The 19,497-nt window shown below is 33.3% G+C and overlaps 1 protein-coding gene across 2 annotated transcripts in view; it reads left to right on the forward strand.

The window, feature by feature from the left end:
- Window positions 1–2,342: 2,342 nt before the first annotated feature.
- Window positions 2,343–19,497, forward strand: part of LOC114337036 (ethanolaminephosphotransferase 1) — a 63,705-nt gene continuing 46,550 nt past the window's right edge. The window contains exon 1 of one of the 2 annotated variants that reach the window (XM_050642404.1): window positions 2,343–2,625. In XM_050642404.1, coding sequence (XP_050498361.1) covers window positions 2,572–2,625 — 54 coding nt within the window. In that variant the 5' untranslated portion in view covers window positions 2,343–2,571. The remainder of the gene's footprint in view (window positions 2,626–19,497) is intronic. The other variant, XM_050642403.1, reaches the window with a different exon arrangement.

Raw genomic sequence — 19,497 nt, forward strand, 5'->3', positions numbered from 1 at the left:
CAAAGACACAAAAATTATAATAAATATATTTACTAAAAACACTAATATATATTCTTTTCACACCTTTTTTGCACTGATATATACATACCTTGAAAGATATAGCAACTATAGTTGCTATATCGTACCATAGTGGCGTTATAACGCCATACTGTCTGTGTGCGCATGCGCGCAGAATAATAAAAATTCACTCCCAATCGCGCCTAAAGAAGTATCACTTCAAAAGTCGTTTTCTTTGCTTAAATGTGTAATGTGTGTGTGCCTAAATAAAAAACAATGACACTGACGCAGTAAAAATTTCGATACCTAACCCCACAAGATGGTACGTCTTTTCTATTATCTTCCCTCAGATATTCCGGATTCCAGTTGAAAAATAGCGAGAAGTAGGTAATTTTTCGATTTTTAAATGCTTCGGTTCCTATATCTAGCAGGGTATTTACAAAAAACGTGTTGGTTTTTAAATGTCATACCAAAGGAGAATGTCGCTTTTCTTTTTTTTTTAACAATTAAAGAATTTTACAATCCTAAAGAAAACCAATATATACTTATTTGTTGACTCCCCCGTATCCATTTCCTTGAAACTCTTTTGATGAGCAACTCCACTCCCACTCACATGTAGGGGAAGGTGGGGGAATACCGCGCCCTTAAGCGGAAAAGGTGATTACAAGCAACTAAAACTGATTTTGAAAATAAAATTTGCATTGGCCCGTTGAGTATGGTATTGACCAAAAATTGGCTATGCTCAATTTCGTTCTATTCAAACAGTTTAATAATAATAATATTTTTTCTACACTAGTGCATTTGCGCGATATTCCCCACCCCGTGGGGTAATTTTGCGCACAGAGTGGGGTAATATCGCGCGTTAAGAATTTATGATAGATTCTATGATATTTATGTAAATACGTATTAAAAAGCACAAAGTATTTGCAAACTGTTTAAACAAATTTTTCAAACAAACAAAAAACTTAAACCTTTAATTAAAACTGCGCAAAAAACTTATTGTCTACGTTGACAAACTATTATTGGTAATATAGAAAATATAGATTAATAACATAAGCTAAAAAAGGCCCAAATAAAAGCCATTAATCAACAAAATCTATGTAAATTAAAAAAATAAAAAAATAAATTATTACAAATATTTTGCCACATAACTCAACACGGTTAAAAACCGCGCGGTATTACCCCTCACGTATATTTTCCAAACAATAATAAATATAAAAAAAGTGGGGCAATTAATGTAAGATAAATTATGGTTAAACAAAGGCTAAAACACCATAGATTTACACAAACTCAAAAACAACTAAATAAGTTAAACATTTTGGCTTACCTTGCTTATTTTGTCGTAGCAAAATATTATAATGGCCACGTTGCAAACAGATAAATGCATATTAGCGCCACGGGTGTGAACTTTACAGAATCTGCAATAATGGACATTATTTGGTTGGTTGACCGCTAGAGATCAGCACTAGCCGAAATTTTATAATAATTCTCAGAGAGCGAGAAACATGGTGCGCGGTATTCCCCCGCGCGCGGTATTCCCCCACCTTCCCCTACTATAAAAACTGACATCGAAAAAGTACTATGGCAATTTTTTTTATAAGTATTGTGTTTAACCGCAGTTATTTAACTAATGGTACCACAATAATAATTTAATTGGAACGTACACAAATATTTGGGGAGTTTAAGGGAACAAAACCCCATAAAATCTTTGTGAGGGTGCACAAATTTCACTGTTATTTTTTTTAAGATGTTGCTGCTATAGAATAAGACATGTCCATTTTCAATAAAAACTCTCCAACAGTTTATGATGGGTCTAGGACGTTTCATCGCCGCCGTTTCGATGCCGCCAGTTCGATGCCGGCCGATTCATCGCCAGTCAATTAATCGCTATCTGATATATTTCCGAATTTTCGACAGTTACAATTATTAGTTATTTTTAGTATTAATTAGGAATTCTAGGAAATGCGAGATATGACGGCGATTAAATGGACTGGCGATGAACCGGCGGCATCGAAACGGCCGGCGATGAACCGGCGGCATCGAAACGTCCCATTCCGGTTTATGATATACTGGAAAAAGTCGATTTTAATTTTGTAACTTCAAAGAGCTGTAACTTTTTTAATGTGCACGTGCACATTTGTTCATTTGTACCAAGATAAATTAGGTTCAATCGAACTATTTTTGGTTTCAAAACATGCGATTTAATTTGTGACCTGCATTTTGTTACACCCTGTATATTTTTTGACTCCCCATTTCATTGAAACTTTCCTTGAAACTCTTTGATCCTTTGATGAGCAACTCCACTCCCACTCCCACGTACAACTCGTGTGTGACGTCGAACCCACGAGAGGATGCGCATTGCGCATTAGCGCACCGAATGTATCATGATTTGATCTATGTCGTAGGTTATGTACGAATCTTTAAACATGTTTATTTAGAACTCCCGTAAAAATGGTGTAATCGTGAATACAGGAACAAATTATGAGTAGTTTAGAATAAAGTCACAATAGGAAATACCTTTAACCTTTACAATACTATCAGCGGTTTTTCTAATAATTCAGAAATCATTCCAAAATGGAAATTCAGTACTTAACTAAGGACCATTTAATTGGGTTTGATAATTACAAGGTAAGTCCATTTTCTTACTTTTTTGCGTGCTACTCAATCTAAACGTAGGTGTATTTGTTAGAGGATACCTTGTTTGACTTAATTACTCTATTATTAAGAACCTATACTATACTATTCGGTCAAATTTCCTTTCTGCGATGTTCCAAAGTCTGGAATACTGTTGTTTCCTCATAATTTACGATTTTACTTCAAATACACCATGAAATTCTTTTTGTTTGTACATAATAAACAATGAAAAACAAATGAATGATTGTTTCATTGTAATATTTCTGAGATACACCTTACAAAACGTACTATTTACAGGGCACATAAACAAATCGTGTTTCATCACAAAAATTGATCTTTTCGGTATTTAAATGTTCAATTTGTTGAATCATTTCATTCATAAATAATCTTTTAATTGCGGTACTTATTTTTATTGACGAATTGTCAACAAAAGAAACCAGAACTAACTTTGATAAAAAACAATTGTTATTTTTTCAACTTCAGTCTTTTATTTTTTAAATGTATACAGTTTTTAGTGTATTTATTTCAAGTTTACAGTTATTGTGAATGTTCTTTGTTTGATGTACTTTTTTAAATCTCTTAAACTTCTTCTTCTTAGCCGTTAACCTGTGCAGATATCGTGATGTTATGAAGCTATTAGCTGATTTTTCCAATATTTGTTCATTTCTCGCTTCTCTCTATCTTCTGCCATTCTAGTAGATTCCGACAATGGAGCAACAATCTATACACTAATATACTTCTAAATATCCCATCCATAAAAATATTGTATTGTTCACGTGTGAGACCTCACCTAGATTACTGTTCATGTGTTTGGTCTCCACACTATAACACCCATATTCTAGCTATCTAGAGAGTTCAGCACAAGTTCTTAAGATTTGTTGCATTTAAACAAAACCAGAGGGTTGATGAAATTAACTATTCTAATATAGAAAAGTCTCTCAACATAACCTCTCTCCAAATCCAGCGCATGCATTAAGGATCTCACAATGTTTTATAATATACTACACTCCAATAGTTTTGGTCCTCAACTATTGGAGAAAATTAGCCTCCATGTTCCCAGTAGACAAACGAGGCTAAATCAACCTTTTTACATTAGACCACATCGCACTAACTAAGGACACAACTCCTTAATGTCCAGAACACCTAGGTTTGCTAACCAATATTCGGAAGGCTTAGGTTGGTATAGTTCATAGATATATAATACTCTAGATTGCGCCCTGCCATCTTAAAATGGGTGACGGTTGCGACAGAGAAAAATGAGCCTGTTAGGTCGGTAGTCTCTTTCTAATTCAAGGGGAGTATCGACGACGTCACTATCCTACTCTATCGCGAGTATTATTTAAATGCCTTGACAGTTCGAGCGGGTGGCTATGGTAACTGGTCTTTGGTCTTTACTTTTTTTATTTTTAATTTAATCAATATTGCGTTTATTAGACATTATTACATCTCTAAAGTAAATCTATGCAAAGAAATATATATCAAATAAGAAAAACTGTGTAGGTACTTACCTATAGATTTTTAAAAATATAAAAGCCAATGTTACTTTTTTAATAAGTTAATGGTAGAATAGTATAAAGTAATTGTTAAATATTCGTACAACTACAAATTACCAATAATTAATATCAACATAATGTACCATCGATTTATTAATTGAATCGGTCATTTCAAAAACAACACGAGTCACATATTCCTAATTTTACAGAAGATCAAAGAAAACTAACTATATAGTTGAAAGATGGATGAAATGGATGACATCAAAATTCAGAGTTATATTGTAGTTTTGTTCCTAATGTTTTTACTGGACTGGTGTCGTTTTTGCACACAACGTTTATCTTAAAAGAGTCTATTCCTCTCAAAATGTTAGTTTCTGAAAATTGTGGACTTTGCTGTTTTTGAAATGACCGATTCAATTATAAGTAATTAGACATTATTTTTATTTATGAAACTATTGTTACAATTTTTTGAAAAGGTAGAAGCAAAACAAACATTATTCACATCATTCGAATAAGGCCGAATTTATATTAATAACAAACAACTTTTATTTTACTATGCAGTTCACAAATTATGAATTCCAATATTAACTTACTATACATACATTTATTATCTGTTAGTTTTATTTAGGTCCATTTTTCAGGTGTAAAAATATCTAATAAACGCAATATTGATTAAATTAAAAATAAAAAAGGTAAAGTTGGTATGGGATTCGAACCACGATTATCTACGTCGTGAACCAAAGACCATTTCTCGTCACCACCCGCTCGAACTGTTAATACATAATACTCGATAAAGTGGGATAGCCACGTCATCGATATTCCCCTTAAATTAAAAAGAGATTACCGACCAAATAGGCTCATTTATCTCTGTCGCAACCGTCACCCATTTTAAGATGACAGGGCGCAATCTAGAGTATTATATATCTATGTTATAGTTTTCCAAATGAATTTAAAGCTCAGCTTAAAAACTGTGTGTGATAACTTGATATCCTTGTGTTTTGTACATTTTTTGTTAATGTTTGTTATTTAATGTTCCTAGTTTGGATGATTAAAATTTTTAAATTTACTTTAGGTTAGGTTATAAATCTCCTGTGATTAATGTTTATACTGTATTTTAATTGGGTGATTGCCCGTTGATAAATAAAATAAAATTTTTCTCTATGCTCTGCCATTCTAGCAGATTCTGACAGTGGAGCGCCAATAGTAGCAACAATATGGCCTGTGTATCACGCGGGAGATCTACCTTGACTTCTTTTGCCTTCTACCTTTCCCTGGATGGTAAGATTTTCAAGACCATTTCTTCGATGTATCCAAAGTAGCCTATTATTTGTTTTGATATTTGTGTTCTTAGTCTTTTCTTTGTGTAGATTCGGTTCTGGTTGGGTGTAGATTCATTTGTTCTTAGGACCCCCATGATATTCTCATCATTTGTCTCCAGCAGTACATCTCAAATATATCTATAATCTTTTTACCTTCTTCTTTTAATCTTTTAATCTTCTTCTCACCAGTCTCATTTTTGTAACCATAGTTAAATATTTCATAGCTTTTCCAAATTTTTTTTGAATTTTGCCATAGAGCTTTTTATAATTGCTGGCCTCTACACTTTATTTCTTCAGTACAGCCTCCCTTGTAAGTTATTAAAGAGCTCAAATACACAAAATTATCCACAACAGCGTAATGGTTTATCATCATTAGACGATTTTGATTGTTGTTAGCATGTGAATTGGTTCAACCTGGGAACTACGTAAATCTTCTAATTCTTCTTGCCAGAGATAATTATGCCACTGTTCCCTTACTCAGCTTTCTACATTATCGATTCACCATATATGTTAAATAGAATTGGGCTTAGTATGCAGCCTTACCTCACGCCCTTAGTGACTGAAAGTTTTGGTTATTTCCCCATTTACCCTAATTGTGGCTTACTTGTTATTGTATAGGATTTTAATTATCAGCTGATTTGGGACTTCCATATTTGGGACTTCCATTTCAGACAAAACCTGCCACATTTTACTCCAGTTGACTAGATCGGAAGCTTTACTATAGTCTATGAAGCACAGATATGTTGCAATATTGAATTCACTGGATTTTTCTATAATCTGTTATACATTTAAAATTTGTTCCATAGTACCATGTCCGGGGACAAAACCTGCTTGTTTCTCTATAATTTCACGAAGTGAAAAGGGCTTTATCCTCTCTAGAATTGTGTAAAAGTATCTTACTGCAGTGTGCAATTAGAGCAATTGTGTATGATGAGATATTATAGTGATTTTGTCCAATCTTCAGGTGATTTACCTGTCTCCCACACTCTGATAAATTTTATTTATTATATCCACCCCAACATCATCCAGGGCCCAAATAATTTCAATAGTGTATGTTATCTGGACTAGCAGCTTGGTGATTTCGTTTCCTCATAAAATTGCGGCTTCAACTTAATTTTTGAGTACATCAGGTTCTGTCCCAAAACTGGTATCTTCTGGTTGTGATGGGGCATCTATGCTCTCCTTCATCACATTCCACCTGTATAAAATATATTTTTTTTTAGAAGTGAGTAGGGTTCCGTTATCATCTTTGATAGCAAAGTAGTTTGATGTAAAAGAATGTGTTATCTGCTTTATTTTTTAAACATGTCTCTTGTATCAGTTTTGGTTTTATGCCTTTCTATTTCCATGCAGATTTTGTTTATGTGTGTGCTCTTATCCCTTTTACAGAGTCGTTTCAGTTGTGTGTTCAGCGCTTTATAGGCCTCATTATCATTGTTCAGTCCTGTGACTTTTAACATCTTGGCTGCGTTACAAGACAAATATACCTCGTATTAGACTAATGGTTGGCTGTGTCGACTTTGTCGTAATCCACAGTGGCAAATGGGGTATACGGGACATATATGCTTCATAACGCACTTAACGTAAGTTTATAAATATCTCTAAACGGAGCAAAAGTGTTAAGCATTTCCTCTCCTGTATTTTAGTCCTTGTGTAGTCTGTTATCCCTCGTTTCCTTTTTTTTCTCCATCATTCTCAATAAACTATTCTAGACAAGTCATTAACAATTCTTTTAAATAAAAAATCTCAATTCTGAACTGTCTATTCATGAAATATAACCAGTTCTGTTACAAAACTATGTTTAAATATATAGTTTTATTTCATATAAAAATGAAATAAAATACTGCAATTTGTTGCTCTGACCACTTAATAATCAGTTTCATGTTGCAAAAATTGTGCAGATTAAAATGAACAGTAATTAAACTTATCAAATTATAAACATCTAATTTTAGAATTAGGTGTTAAGTATAATTAGCAACATGCTTGGGTAATTTTCAAAACTTCTCATTTTTAAGTAGGTTCAGTAATGGTTCATTGCATATGTATATTTGGTTTCACCTTATTTCATTCTTTCAATCTTACATTGACATGAGTATCTCAGTACAAATAAACTAGTATTGTAGAGTATAATAATTATGTATTACAAGGTTTAGAACAAAGACTGGGAAAGTAATATGAAGAAAAATAATCAAACAGAATCAGATAATAGTAAAAGAAAGGTAAACTATCTAAAAAATTGAGAAAACGCTGAGAGGAAAGTTCACTGATAAGCAAAAGTGCTAATGAATGGAATATAGTTTGCATATCTATTTAATCAACAGCATTATGGGCCATTCCACGAACATACACCTGTTTTGGATTACTTCGACAACGAATATTTTACTATGCAACATAAGAAGTACGAAAGTAAATGGCTCTAATAATTATTCCAATAAACAAAAATGTAATTTGCAATTTACTTTCGTTCTTCTTATTTTGCACAGTAAAATATTCGTTGTCGAAGTAATCCAAAACAGGCGTATGTTCGTGGAATAGGATATACCTGTCATATAGACAATTAATTACTATCCCTACTGCACTTTTTGGTGGTTTTTCGTAGTGTTCAATTGCTATTAGGTTTTCCTTGTAGTACCAGTAATTTCAGTATACCACTTTCAATTATACGCCAGTCAATGGGAGCAAGAATAGGATATTACCTCCGAATTCTATCCTACTGCATCGATTTTAATGAAATTTTGGACCTAGCCTCTACTTATCTCCTAAATCAAAGTTTACCCTATGCCGATGTGCGCTTTTATCTTGGGGGTGGTTCCCACCCCCTCTCGGAGGTTAAAAATGTTTTGGTTAAAATTACCACGAAATTCGCTAGAGAACCTAATTTTAAGCAATAACTGTTCTATAATTTTTTTTTGAAAACTCGATACTTTTTGAGATATTTGTGGTTGAAAATTAACCATTTTCAGTAGTAATAACCCAAGGACATTGATAATTGTTCGAAAAAATTTTATAACAGATTTCGAAAGCTTGTTGCTTGGAAACAGACCGACGCCGTAGGCCGAGGTCTGTTGCCTGTAAGCAACAAGCTTGAGAAAGTTGTTAAAAAATTGTTGAGCATTTATCAATGTTCGAGGGTTATTCGGATAGAAAATTTTTTGCTGGTTATGAAAAAAAAATACAGAGCAGAAACAATTTATTTAAATGTGCAATTAACAAAGGAACAATTAGAAAAATTTAATGAAGATCCAGACATGTTAGTTTCTATAACTGATGAAGATGTATTTCCACTACGTATGCTGTTAATAATTTTATTATGATGTTCTTCGTCAATGTTCAAGTACGGTTTTATTGAGTTGGGATTGTTATGCCCCGTAATTTTTATAAGCTCTTCCTCTTGAACACCACTTTTGGCCAACCAACTGACCGCGGTCGATCTATTGGAGTGATTAGTAATTTTTTTTCCTTGGTTTTCAAGCCAATCGCTTCGGCAGACGTTTTTGTCCAATTTTGAATCATATTTTTTCCAATGGGCATATTATCATACCAATGATCATTTTCGGTTTTCCAGTAACGATTTGTTCTTAGGAATAATCTATCCGTTTTAATATTTGGGCCCCTTTTTGATAACAATTTTTTAAATAATCTGACAGGACATACGTTACTGTCGTTGTTTTCTATTAAAATTTGCTGTCAGTACACCTTCTTGAACCACCTTGGCCAGTCTTGCTAAATACAGGGTTATATTGTACTCGATTTGTTACAGAACCATCGTTATTTGTTTCAATACGAAAAAAGTCAATCAAACAAGCAGCAGCTTCCCCACCTCGCCAAGCTAATTCTACGGCGGTTATGTGATATAATTTCCGTTGTAGCCCTTCAGGGGTGTCTTCGTTCCACAAATTTATCATTTTTGTTATTTCTACTGCACTCAATGCCTCTGAACTTTGTTTCCTTTTACAGGGATCCGATTGTAGTTTTCGTCTTGTTGAAATACAACGCTTTTGAATGGGTCAATAATAACTTTCATTTCCTTATAATACTTTTCTTACCAGAGAAAACCAAATAGATCACATCGCCATATCAAAAAGATGGAGATCATCTCTTCTTGATGTCCGAAATAAAAGAGGAGCAGACATCGCAAGTGACCACCATCTGTTAATTGGTACCATTAAAATCAAGATGGCAAAAAACAAAATCACAAGAAACACCAACAGACCCACATATAACCTGAACAAATTAAAAACTCTTCCAGGAAAACACATGTTTAGGGAGGAGCTTCAAGTAAAAACAAGAGAACGTGAAGTAAATAGCTGGGAAGATTTGGCAAATGTTCTGACAGAAATAGCTGAAGACAAACTGGGTAAAAAAGAGAAAGATAGAAAGGAATGGATATCAGATGAAACTTGGAATCTTATCGAGGAAAGAAAACAACGAAAAAAGATATCTTGCAAGCAAGAACTGTAGAAGGAAGAACGAACCGACAACAAGAATATGAAACACTAAATAAAGCAGTTAAAAGGAATGCAAGAAGAGACAAAAGAAGGTGGGCTGAAGAACTGGCAAAACAAGCAGAAACAGCTGCACAACACAACAGGACTAGAGAGCTGTACCAAATTACCAGACGATTAACAAAAAATGGGCCCAACTGTTCGAACATTGTAAGATCCAAGACAGGTGAATTACTTACTACAACGGATGATCAAGTAGAGAGATGGAAAGAGCACTTTCAGGAGATGCTAGGCACGCCCAGGGATAACGCGGATGAAATTGTCGAAAACCCGCAGAATGTAGACTTGCATATATCTTGCGAGTCCCCTTCCAAAATGGAGATAATAACAGCTATCAAATCTCTGAGAAATAACAGGTCCCCGGGAATCGATAACATTGCTGCCGAACTACTTAAAACTGACCCGCATCTAACCGCTGAACTTCTGCTCCCCATAATCCGAGAGGTGTGGGAAACAAACCGCATTCCAGCGGGCTGGAAAAAAGGTAATATTATTAAGCTTCCAAAAAAGGGCAACCTCACACTGTGCAAAAATTGGAGAGGAATAACCTTGCTTACCGTCATAAATAAAATTTTTACGATCATCATACATAAAAGATTAACAAACAAGGTTGAATTTCGAGCGAATCAAGCAGGTTTTAGACCAGAATCTTCCTGCATAGATCACATTAATACAGTGAGGGTAATAATGGAACAATCGGTTGAATGGAACACACCTCTATACATGGTCTTTGTCGATTTCGAACGTGCCTTTGACAGCCTGTCTCATGCTGCTCTATGGAAAATTTTAGAGCTAAGAAACATTCCTCATAAAATAATTTCCATTATAAAGTCACTGTACACTGAGGCGACGTGCAGCGTGACACACAATGGGGTCAACAGTGACGAATTTGACGTACTTACTGGAGTCAGGCAGGGATGTGTGCTTTCTCCGTTTCTGTTTAACATAGCTCTGGACTATGTTCTCTCCAAACTAGACTTCGACACAAAAGGGATACAATGGACGTTAACCACACGCCTAAGTGATCTGGAATACGCCGACGATATCTGCCTGTTAGGACAAAGGTTCCAGGATGTGGCCTACCAATTGGAAACACTATCCACTGAGGCCAATAAAATAGGTTTAAAAATCAATATTGGTAAAACCAAGTCGATTAGAATAAATGCAAGGGACAACACGCTATTTAATATCGACAACAAGCAGATTGAAAATGTGGAGAACTTCACGTACCTTGGAAGTGTCATAACAGAAAGCGGAGGTACAGAAGACGATATTCGTATGAGGATACGAAAAGCTCAACAAGCTTTCAGCATGCTTAACCCTGTTTGGAGGTCTGGAGAATATACTACAAGGACAAAGATCCGAATATTCCAGTCAAATGTTATGTCTGTTCTACTCTATGGATGTGAAACCTGGAAAGTGACAAAATACCTTACAGACAAATTGCAGGTCTTTGTTAACAAATGTCTACGAAGAATTGTTCGTATTTTCTGGCCAAACACCATCAGAAACGAAGATCTGCTACACCTGACCCAACAAAAGAGGGTAGAAAATGAAGTCAAATACAGAAAGTGGGGGTGGATAGGTCACACACTCCGAAAAGATAGTTCCAGTATTGCAAAAAATGCCCTAGAGTGGAATCCCCAAGGAAAGAGAAAAAGAGGTCGCCCAGCACAAACTTGGAGAAGATCCATCATGGACGAGATAAGAAGTCAAGGAAAGTCTTGGAATGAGGTGAAGGCCCTAGCGCAAAATAGAACCCGATGGCGCGTTTTCACTGAAGCTCTATGCTCCACTTAGGAGTTCAAGAACATTATATATATATATAATACTTTTCTTGTAAAAGCTTACTTGTTAGGTTCCACATGGTTTTGACAGTAGCTTCTTTAAACTCTGTACCATCTTTTCTTCTCATGTTCACAGCCCAATCCTTTAAAATCGACGCCAATTCTTCCACCGTCCGATTTCCATCTAATTCATATTTTCTATCATTACAAAAGTCCATAAACGCTTTCCATACAAATTTTTTACTGTAAACAGTATTCTTTGGTATATTTGATTCGATAATTTCATTAATATTCTCATCAGTATTACAACCAAATCGTGACATTTTGAAATATTGAATATTTGAAATGTCAAAATCGAAATGAAATGAAATGTAGGTATCCATAGCTACATGATTGAGTGAAAACAGCCCATGGGACCTGTTTTCAGTATAATGTTGGTTTTATTGGTTGTATTCAATCAGATGACAACAAATTAATTGATTTCATTGGATTTCTAATTGAGCAAAAAATTTTCACTAGTAATACCACTAGAGGTCAAATTATTTCCGGAAATTTTTTTGAGATCATGAATATTTTGAAAATTTCCCGAGTCGCAGACGAGGGAAATTTTCTAAAAATATTCATGATCAAAAAAAAAATTTCCGGATATTAATTTGACTTCGCGTGGTATTCGGTAAGAAAATTCAACACCAAATTTGCATTTGAAAATCCAAAGCTGCATGAACAGATTAATAGCGCGCCATAGCTTTGTCAGCAATTATTTAGGCTTTCAAATTCGTAATTTCTACTCATTGTAGTTGCATGGGAATACCATTTCAAGATAGAAAATAGTATATTCTTCAATTTTACATAAGTTTTGAGTAACTACAAGTGATAGAAAATGAATCAAAACCAAATTATGTAAACAAATAAAAACCAGTCTGTCAAAAATGTTCTGTTATTGTAAACGTCAAAAAATTTCCACTATAATTCGCTGTTGGGTACCCCACGAGCAAAAAATTTCCGATAAAATACCTCCGTTGCCATGGTGATCTGTCAAAATAACGTATTTTGATTGGTTCAAAATTACAGGTGTGGAATTTTCATTGAAACATAATACGTTTTCGAACGGTTTTTTGCGAATACCTTAAAAACTATGCATCTAACTAAAAAACTGTATTAAACATTTTTGTAGGTTATAAAAAAACAAAGAGACACTTGCCCTCGTAAATCTTCTGGTTATAATACAAAAAGAGATATGGTAGGTGAAAAGAGTTTGTTTTTTTGGTACATTCTCAAATTGGTGTATTCAACTTGAAAAAACAGAATAACGGTAGATTTTAGGTGTATAATGTTACTAATACCTTTTATAGTGCTTGAAAAGACCTTTAAAATGAGCTATAAAGGTCCATTACATTAAAACTAAGCGAGATATGTTGTAATCAAAATTGATAACTAATGTATTTTAAGAAAAAATGAGAAGTAATTTTAACCCCAATCCACCAAAATGTAAATGCGTCGTTTTCCTTCAACAATACCTTTTATTATAGTGTTATTTCTATGTTCAAAAAGTTGGACGGGTTTATAATGAATGGTTTTTGAAAAAAAAAGATCAAATTATAGAGAGCATTTCTAATTTTCTTAAAAATCTTCCTTTTTCTCCATGAAACTTGAAAATGATAAGGGATACAGTAATGAAAAATGAAAAGGAATTTTTTATCTGAAAAAGCCCTTCATGTTTGTGTGGTATCTTTTTTTCGTATCTCTTATCTTTTTTGAGTTACATGGAGGAAAAGGAATATTTTTAAGAAAATTCCACACCTGTAATTTTGAACCAATCAAAATACGTTATTTTGACAGATCACCATGGCAACGGAGGTATTTTATCGGAAATTTTTTGCTCGTGGGGTACCCAACAGCGAATTATAGTGGAAATTTTTTGACGTTTACAATAACAGAACATTTTTGACAGACTGGTTTTTATTTGTTTACATAATTTAGTTTTGATTCATTTTAGTTACAAAGCTAAGATGTTTTCTATATTCTTCGGACACCTCCTCTCTTCTTAATGGCGAAAATGCAGGACTTTGAATGTTTTCAATTAAGTTTCTATGTCTAATATAATATATATAATATTTAGACACTAATTTATTTACCTTTTTCCCATTCAGTACTTTCAATTTTGCGTAGTTTAGTCGCAAATATTCGTGGACAATTTGGAACAGATTTTCTTTCTTCAAGTTGAAGCCACAATCCTCTATTAATTCAAATAAATAAGCCATGGTACGATGATTGATCTTTACATCAGATAATTTCACGCATATTTTGCATATTGTATGATTTTCAAATCGATTCATTTTTTAAACAAATAATTTTATTGGTTTTACTGACTGTGCAATATTATTTATTGTAACAAATCGCGAGTTTTTTTTTGATGCTTTGAAGTGTCAAAATATAATGATCACAGCCTCCTATGATTGATGCTTGCTGACGCTGGTTATGAATTCCATACCATTAAAACGCGCATAACGCATGTTAAGAAAAACGCCAAAAAATAATTTTCTATCACTTGTAGTTACTCAAAACTTATGTAAAATTGAAGAATATACTATTTTCTATCTTGAAATGGTATTCCCATGCAACTACAATGAGTAGAAATTACGAATTTGAAAGCCTAAATAATTGCTGACAAAGCTATGGCGCGCTATTAATCTGTTCATGCAGCTTCCCGAAAAACCTCTAAAATTATAATTTTCTACCACTTGTCCTAAGCTCAAGTAACTATAAAATAAAATAATATTATATTTTTTGTCCCTAAATGGCACTTTTGAGCTACTACAATCAGTGGTAATCAATAGTTTAATAGGCTAAGAGTCCATTGGTGTGAAAACAAACTGAATATTATTATGTAATCTGTTCCTGTAGGTATGTAACCGTAAAAGAAAATAATTTGCATTGTTGAAATAAATTTTAAAAATATTTGATTTCCCACCACAATTTGGTGTGGAATTTTGTTACCGAATACCACGCGAAGTCAAATTAATATCCGGAAATTTTTTTTTGATCATGAATATTTTTAGAAAATTTCCGGAAATAATTTGACCTCTAGTGGTATTACTAGTGAAAATTTAAAAATGCGCTCTATAATTTGATCTTATTTTTTTCAAAAACCATTCACTTTAATCCAGTCCAACTTTTTGAACATATAAATAACACTATAATAAAACGTATTGTAGAAGGAAAACGATGTATTTAAATTTGATGGATGAGGGGTTAAATATACTTCTCATTTCTTCTTAAAATACATTAGTCATCAACTTTTTTGCAGAATATCTCGCTTAGTTTGAATGTAATCGACATTTAGTATTGCTCATTTTAAAGGTATTTTTAAGCACTACAAAAGTTATTAATATCATTATACACCTAAAATCGACAGTTTCTCTGTTCTTTCAAGTTGAATACACCGATTTGAGCATGCCGCAAAGAAAAACAAACTCTTCTTACCTACCATATCCCTCTTTGTATTTTAACTAGAAGATTTATGAAGGAACGAATCTGTTTGTTTTTTTTTATAACCTACAGAAATATTTTGTATAGTTTTTTTGTTAGATGCATAGTTTTTAAGGAATCCGCAAAAATCCGTCCGAAAAGGTGTCATTTTTCAATGAAAATGGCCAATTTTCAACCACGAGTAACTCAAAAAGTAATGAGTTTTCAAAAAATAATTATAGAACAGTTTTTGCTTAAAATTAGGTTCTATAGCCTCTTCCGTGGCTATTTTAACCAAAACATTTTTCACCTCCGAGAAGGGGTGGGAACCACCCCCAAGATCAAAGCGCACATCGGCATATGGTAGACTTTGTTTCTTGAGCTATTCCCCCCTACTTACTGTGAAAATATCAAGTAAATCGATGTAGTAGGATGGAATTCGGAGCCAAATACCCTCATTGACTGCCCTATTAGCTAAAATTAAAAATCCATACTTATCAAGGTTGACATTATGGTTCTCTGCCATTTAACACCCTGGCTGCATTTAGAGATATTCATAAAGTTACGTTGGGTTGGGTGCGTTACAAGGCATATATGTCCCGTATACCCACCCTATTTGCCACCGTACATTACAACTCAGTCGACACAGCCAACTGTTAATGTAATACGAGGTCTATTTGTCCCGTAACACAGCCAAGGTGTTAACACACTGAAAATAAATTTTATAAAATAGCACTTTTCATTTGCTTTGTACGTTTACTCTTCCCCTAGCCATATATTTTATTTGTTGGTTGGATAGTTACTCGATTCGTATAATGATGGACTAATCTAATCACTCACTATTTTTTGGAAACATCTGTTATCTTGGGCTCTTCAGTTGGCATCCGCAGATATATTGTATTATGACACTTTAAAATCAATTTATTCAAACACCAGCAATATTACAATATTTATTTACCATTGTAATTCAATGACAACTCATCATCATCATCATCTTTGGTTCCACAATCCGTTATGGATCCTGGCCTGCTTTAACATTGCCATTCTGTTCAGTTTCTGGCGGCCTGTTGCCATCGTGCCAAGCCAGTCTCAGCTCCATCTAACCACCTAATTCGCGGTAGGCCTCTGCTTTTTCTTCCTACAGGTGTTCCAGCTTTTTAGCAATCGTATTGTTTGACATTCGTATTATGTGTCCAGCCCATCTAAATCACTGCTTTAACGAACGTTACGATCTCTGGTCCATTAAAGAGTTTGTATAATTCGAAGTTATATCTTTTCAATTTTATTTTAAAATGTTAAATTTTGTTTTCTCGAGTATCTGTATTATTGAATGATTCTGCTCAATTGTTGATGTTTCTGGGGTGAATAGGGTTGCTCTATTTTTATTATCAGTTCCTTATAGTACATTATTTGACGGTTTTTGCTGTAAATTTTAAAGAACCGTTTGGATTGACATGAAATTTGTCATACGCATAGCCAACATGTCAAAGAAAAAAAGTGATTTTGTGCCGATGAGTGCTTTTGCCCTGGGGGTGACTTTCGCCCCTTCTCGGGGGTGAAAAAATATATGTCCAAAATAAGTTCGGAATTCAATTAACTGACTAATTCTACGCAACTTTTAATCTATACAGGTTTTTCACTAAGTCAATATTTTTCGAGTTATTTGCGAGTGAATATGTTCATTTTTTAACAAACCAAACACGTTTTTAGACAATTTTTCGCAAATAATTCAAAAAGCAAGTATTTTATCGAAAAAAATAAGCTTAGCAAAAATATAGCTTGTAAAAAAGTGAAAAAAATGGTGTATACATGAAGTCTCTAGACCTAGTAGAAGCAGAGTTATAGCTAAAGAAAAATGGGTTCATATTCGCCAAATTTCAAATAAATATATTTCAACGTGAAATAACCAAAAAATGAAGCACTTTTTGGAAAAAAACCCAATACAACTTTTTTATAGAGTAAAAAGCTTTATTTCTATTTTTATATAAAAAAAGATTCTAGTATCAAATGTAAGCTAGTTACGCTCAAAATACAGTTGATTCCTTTTGATTTGTCAAAAAAATCGGGAAAATTACCCCCTAATTAACAACTTAAATAAAATTAATCGTTACCGCTTCACAAGTTGCTTTATTTATATTGTGTTTATATGATCTGTAAGTTTCATTGATTCAACGTGCCTATTTTTGAAAAAAATTTGTTTAAAAGTAAAATTTTTAAAATTTTTAATTCTGAAAAAAAAAATGCTTCTTTTTCAAAATAACTGAAAAATTATTAGTAATACCAAAAATCTAAAAGAGTAATAATGAAATGTACGTTTTGCTTTTCTGGATACTTTAGATTTTTTGTTTTCCTGTTAGACAAAAATTGGTTATGCTATGTCTGTTCAAAGTTTGCATACACTCGGGATTAGTGACTCGTTCAAGCCATTTTAACTACAGTCTTTTCAAAAATAAGCACTTTGAACAGATGAAACTTACAGATAGTATAAAGATTAAATAAGCAAAGTAACTTGTGAAGCGGTAACGAATAATTTTATTTGGGATGCTAATTAGGGGTGCTTTTCGCGATTCGTTTTACCAAAAAATAAAAGGGACCAACAATATTTTGAACGTAACTCACTTACTTTTAATGTTAGAAGTTTTTTTAAAAAACAAAAATAAACCTTTTTTTTAACACTTTAAAAAAGTTGTAATGAGTGTTCCCCAAAAGTGTTCCGTTTTTTGGTTATTTCTCAATGAAATATTCTATTTGGAATTTGACGAATAAGAACCTACTTTTCATTAGCTACAACTTTGTTTCTATCGGGTCTACAGACTTTGTATAGGCACCATTTTTTTCACTTTTTTATAAGTTATATTTTTATTAAGAATATTTTTTTCGACAAAATACTTACTTTTTGAGTTATTTGCGAAAAACCGTCTAAAAACGTGGTTATTTTGTTGAAAAATTAACATATTCACTCATAAATAACTCGAAAAGTATTGACTTAGTGAAGAAACTTTATAGAACAAAAGTTGCTTAGAATTAGTCAGTCTATCGAATTCCGAACTTATTTTGGACATATATGTAGGTTTTCTTTAAAGACAATCGTAATAAAAGTCCGTTTGATGTTTAACAGTTTTAATTAATAAAATAGATGACTAAATTATTGATACTATTAAATTGACGAAATAGTGTAAAAGTGTGTAGTTGCGACCAAAATCTTACGTGTTCTTATTCTTACAAAAAAGAAATGTATTTATAGATAATTTGCGTCTAATCAATATAATACCCGTCTTAATTCGTCTTTTTCTAAGTATTATCCCTAAGAACGCGTCTGTCGTCGCTGTGATGTTATAATCGACTGAATGTATATTCCAACACAACCAAAATTCTTTTACTTAATGCTAATCTTCCCCTTTTCATGGTTTAATTCGCTTTCGTGGGAACTAGCCTATTAGTAATAAAAATTGGGTCAAAGGGCTCTACTTTGTTATTTTTATGTCTTAAAAATAAACAAAATCTGCTCACTAAACTACCCCTCGATTAGATACGCCCACCCATCTGTGCATTAGAGCCTCGCCGACAACCGCTCGTTTCGTGTTTGTAAATACTAATAATTAAAGAAATATTATATATAGGGTATCTTAAAAATTAAGATAAAATATTTACAATCCTACATATATTTTTTACCCCCGAGAAGGGGTGAAACTCACCCCCAGGTCAAAAGCACATACTGGATCAGTTTACTCCTATATTTACGCTGCCTTCTAGTTATTATGTTTCTACATCTTGTCCACAATTCCTCCACATTTTCCTCCGTCACCGGACTCTCCATTCACACATCCATTTGTCTCCCAAACCATCTCGCAACAGTGTCAATGTGCATATTATCCACAGTATATCTTGTTTCGAATGAGCACCCTTCTTTAGGTTTGATATTCTACCTCTGATTTTTGCTATTACAAGAAACTGGCCACTATCTATGTATGTTTTGGCTTCAGTAGCTTTTGACATTCATGATGTCGAAGAATGCCTTGCATCTGTAAGGATATGATCTACATGGTTGGCGGTTTTCGTTGTTACGAAGCTATACGCGCATAATTAACAATTAAAAAACAACGGTCCAAATTGAAATAAACCTCAATTACTCTTCAGCATTTTGAAATTAAATGTTTAAACTTTCATTTAGACACTTGGCAATCTCAAAAATAATAATATTCATATGAATTTTCAAGTCCCAAAAATGCATATTTTATCGTTTACAATTATATTAAATCGTTTACAATTCGAAAACTATCAACTTTGGAGAAAA

The sequence above is a fragment of the Diabrotica virgifera genome, chromosome 2 (assembly GCF_917563875.1).
Source record: "Diabrotica virgifera virgifera chromosome 2, PGI_DIABVI_V3a".
NCBI lineage: Eukaryota > Metazoa > Arthropoda > Insecta > Coleoptera > Chrysomelidae > Diabrotica > Diabrotica virgifera.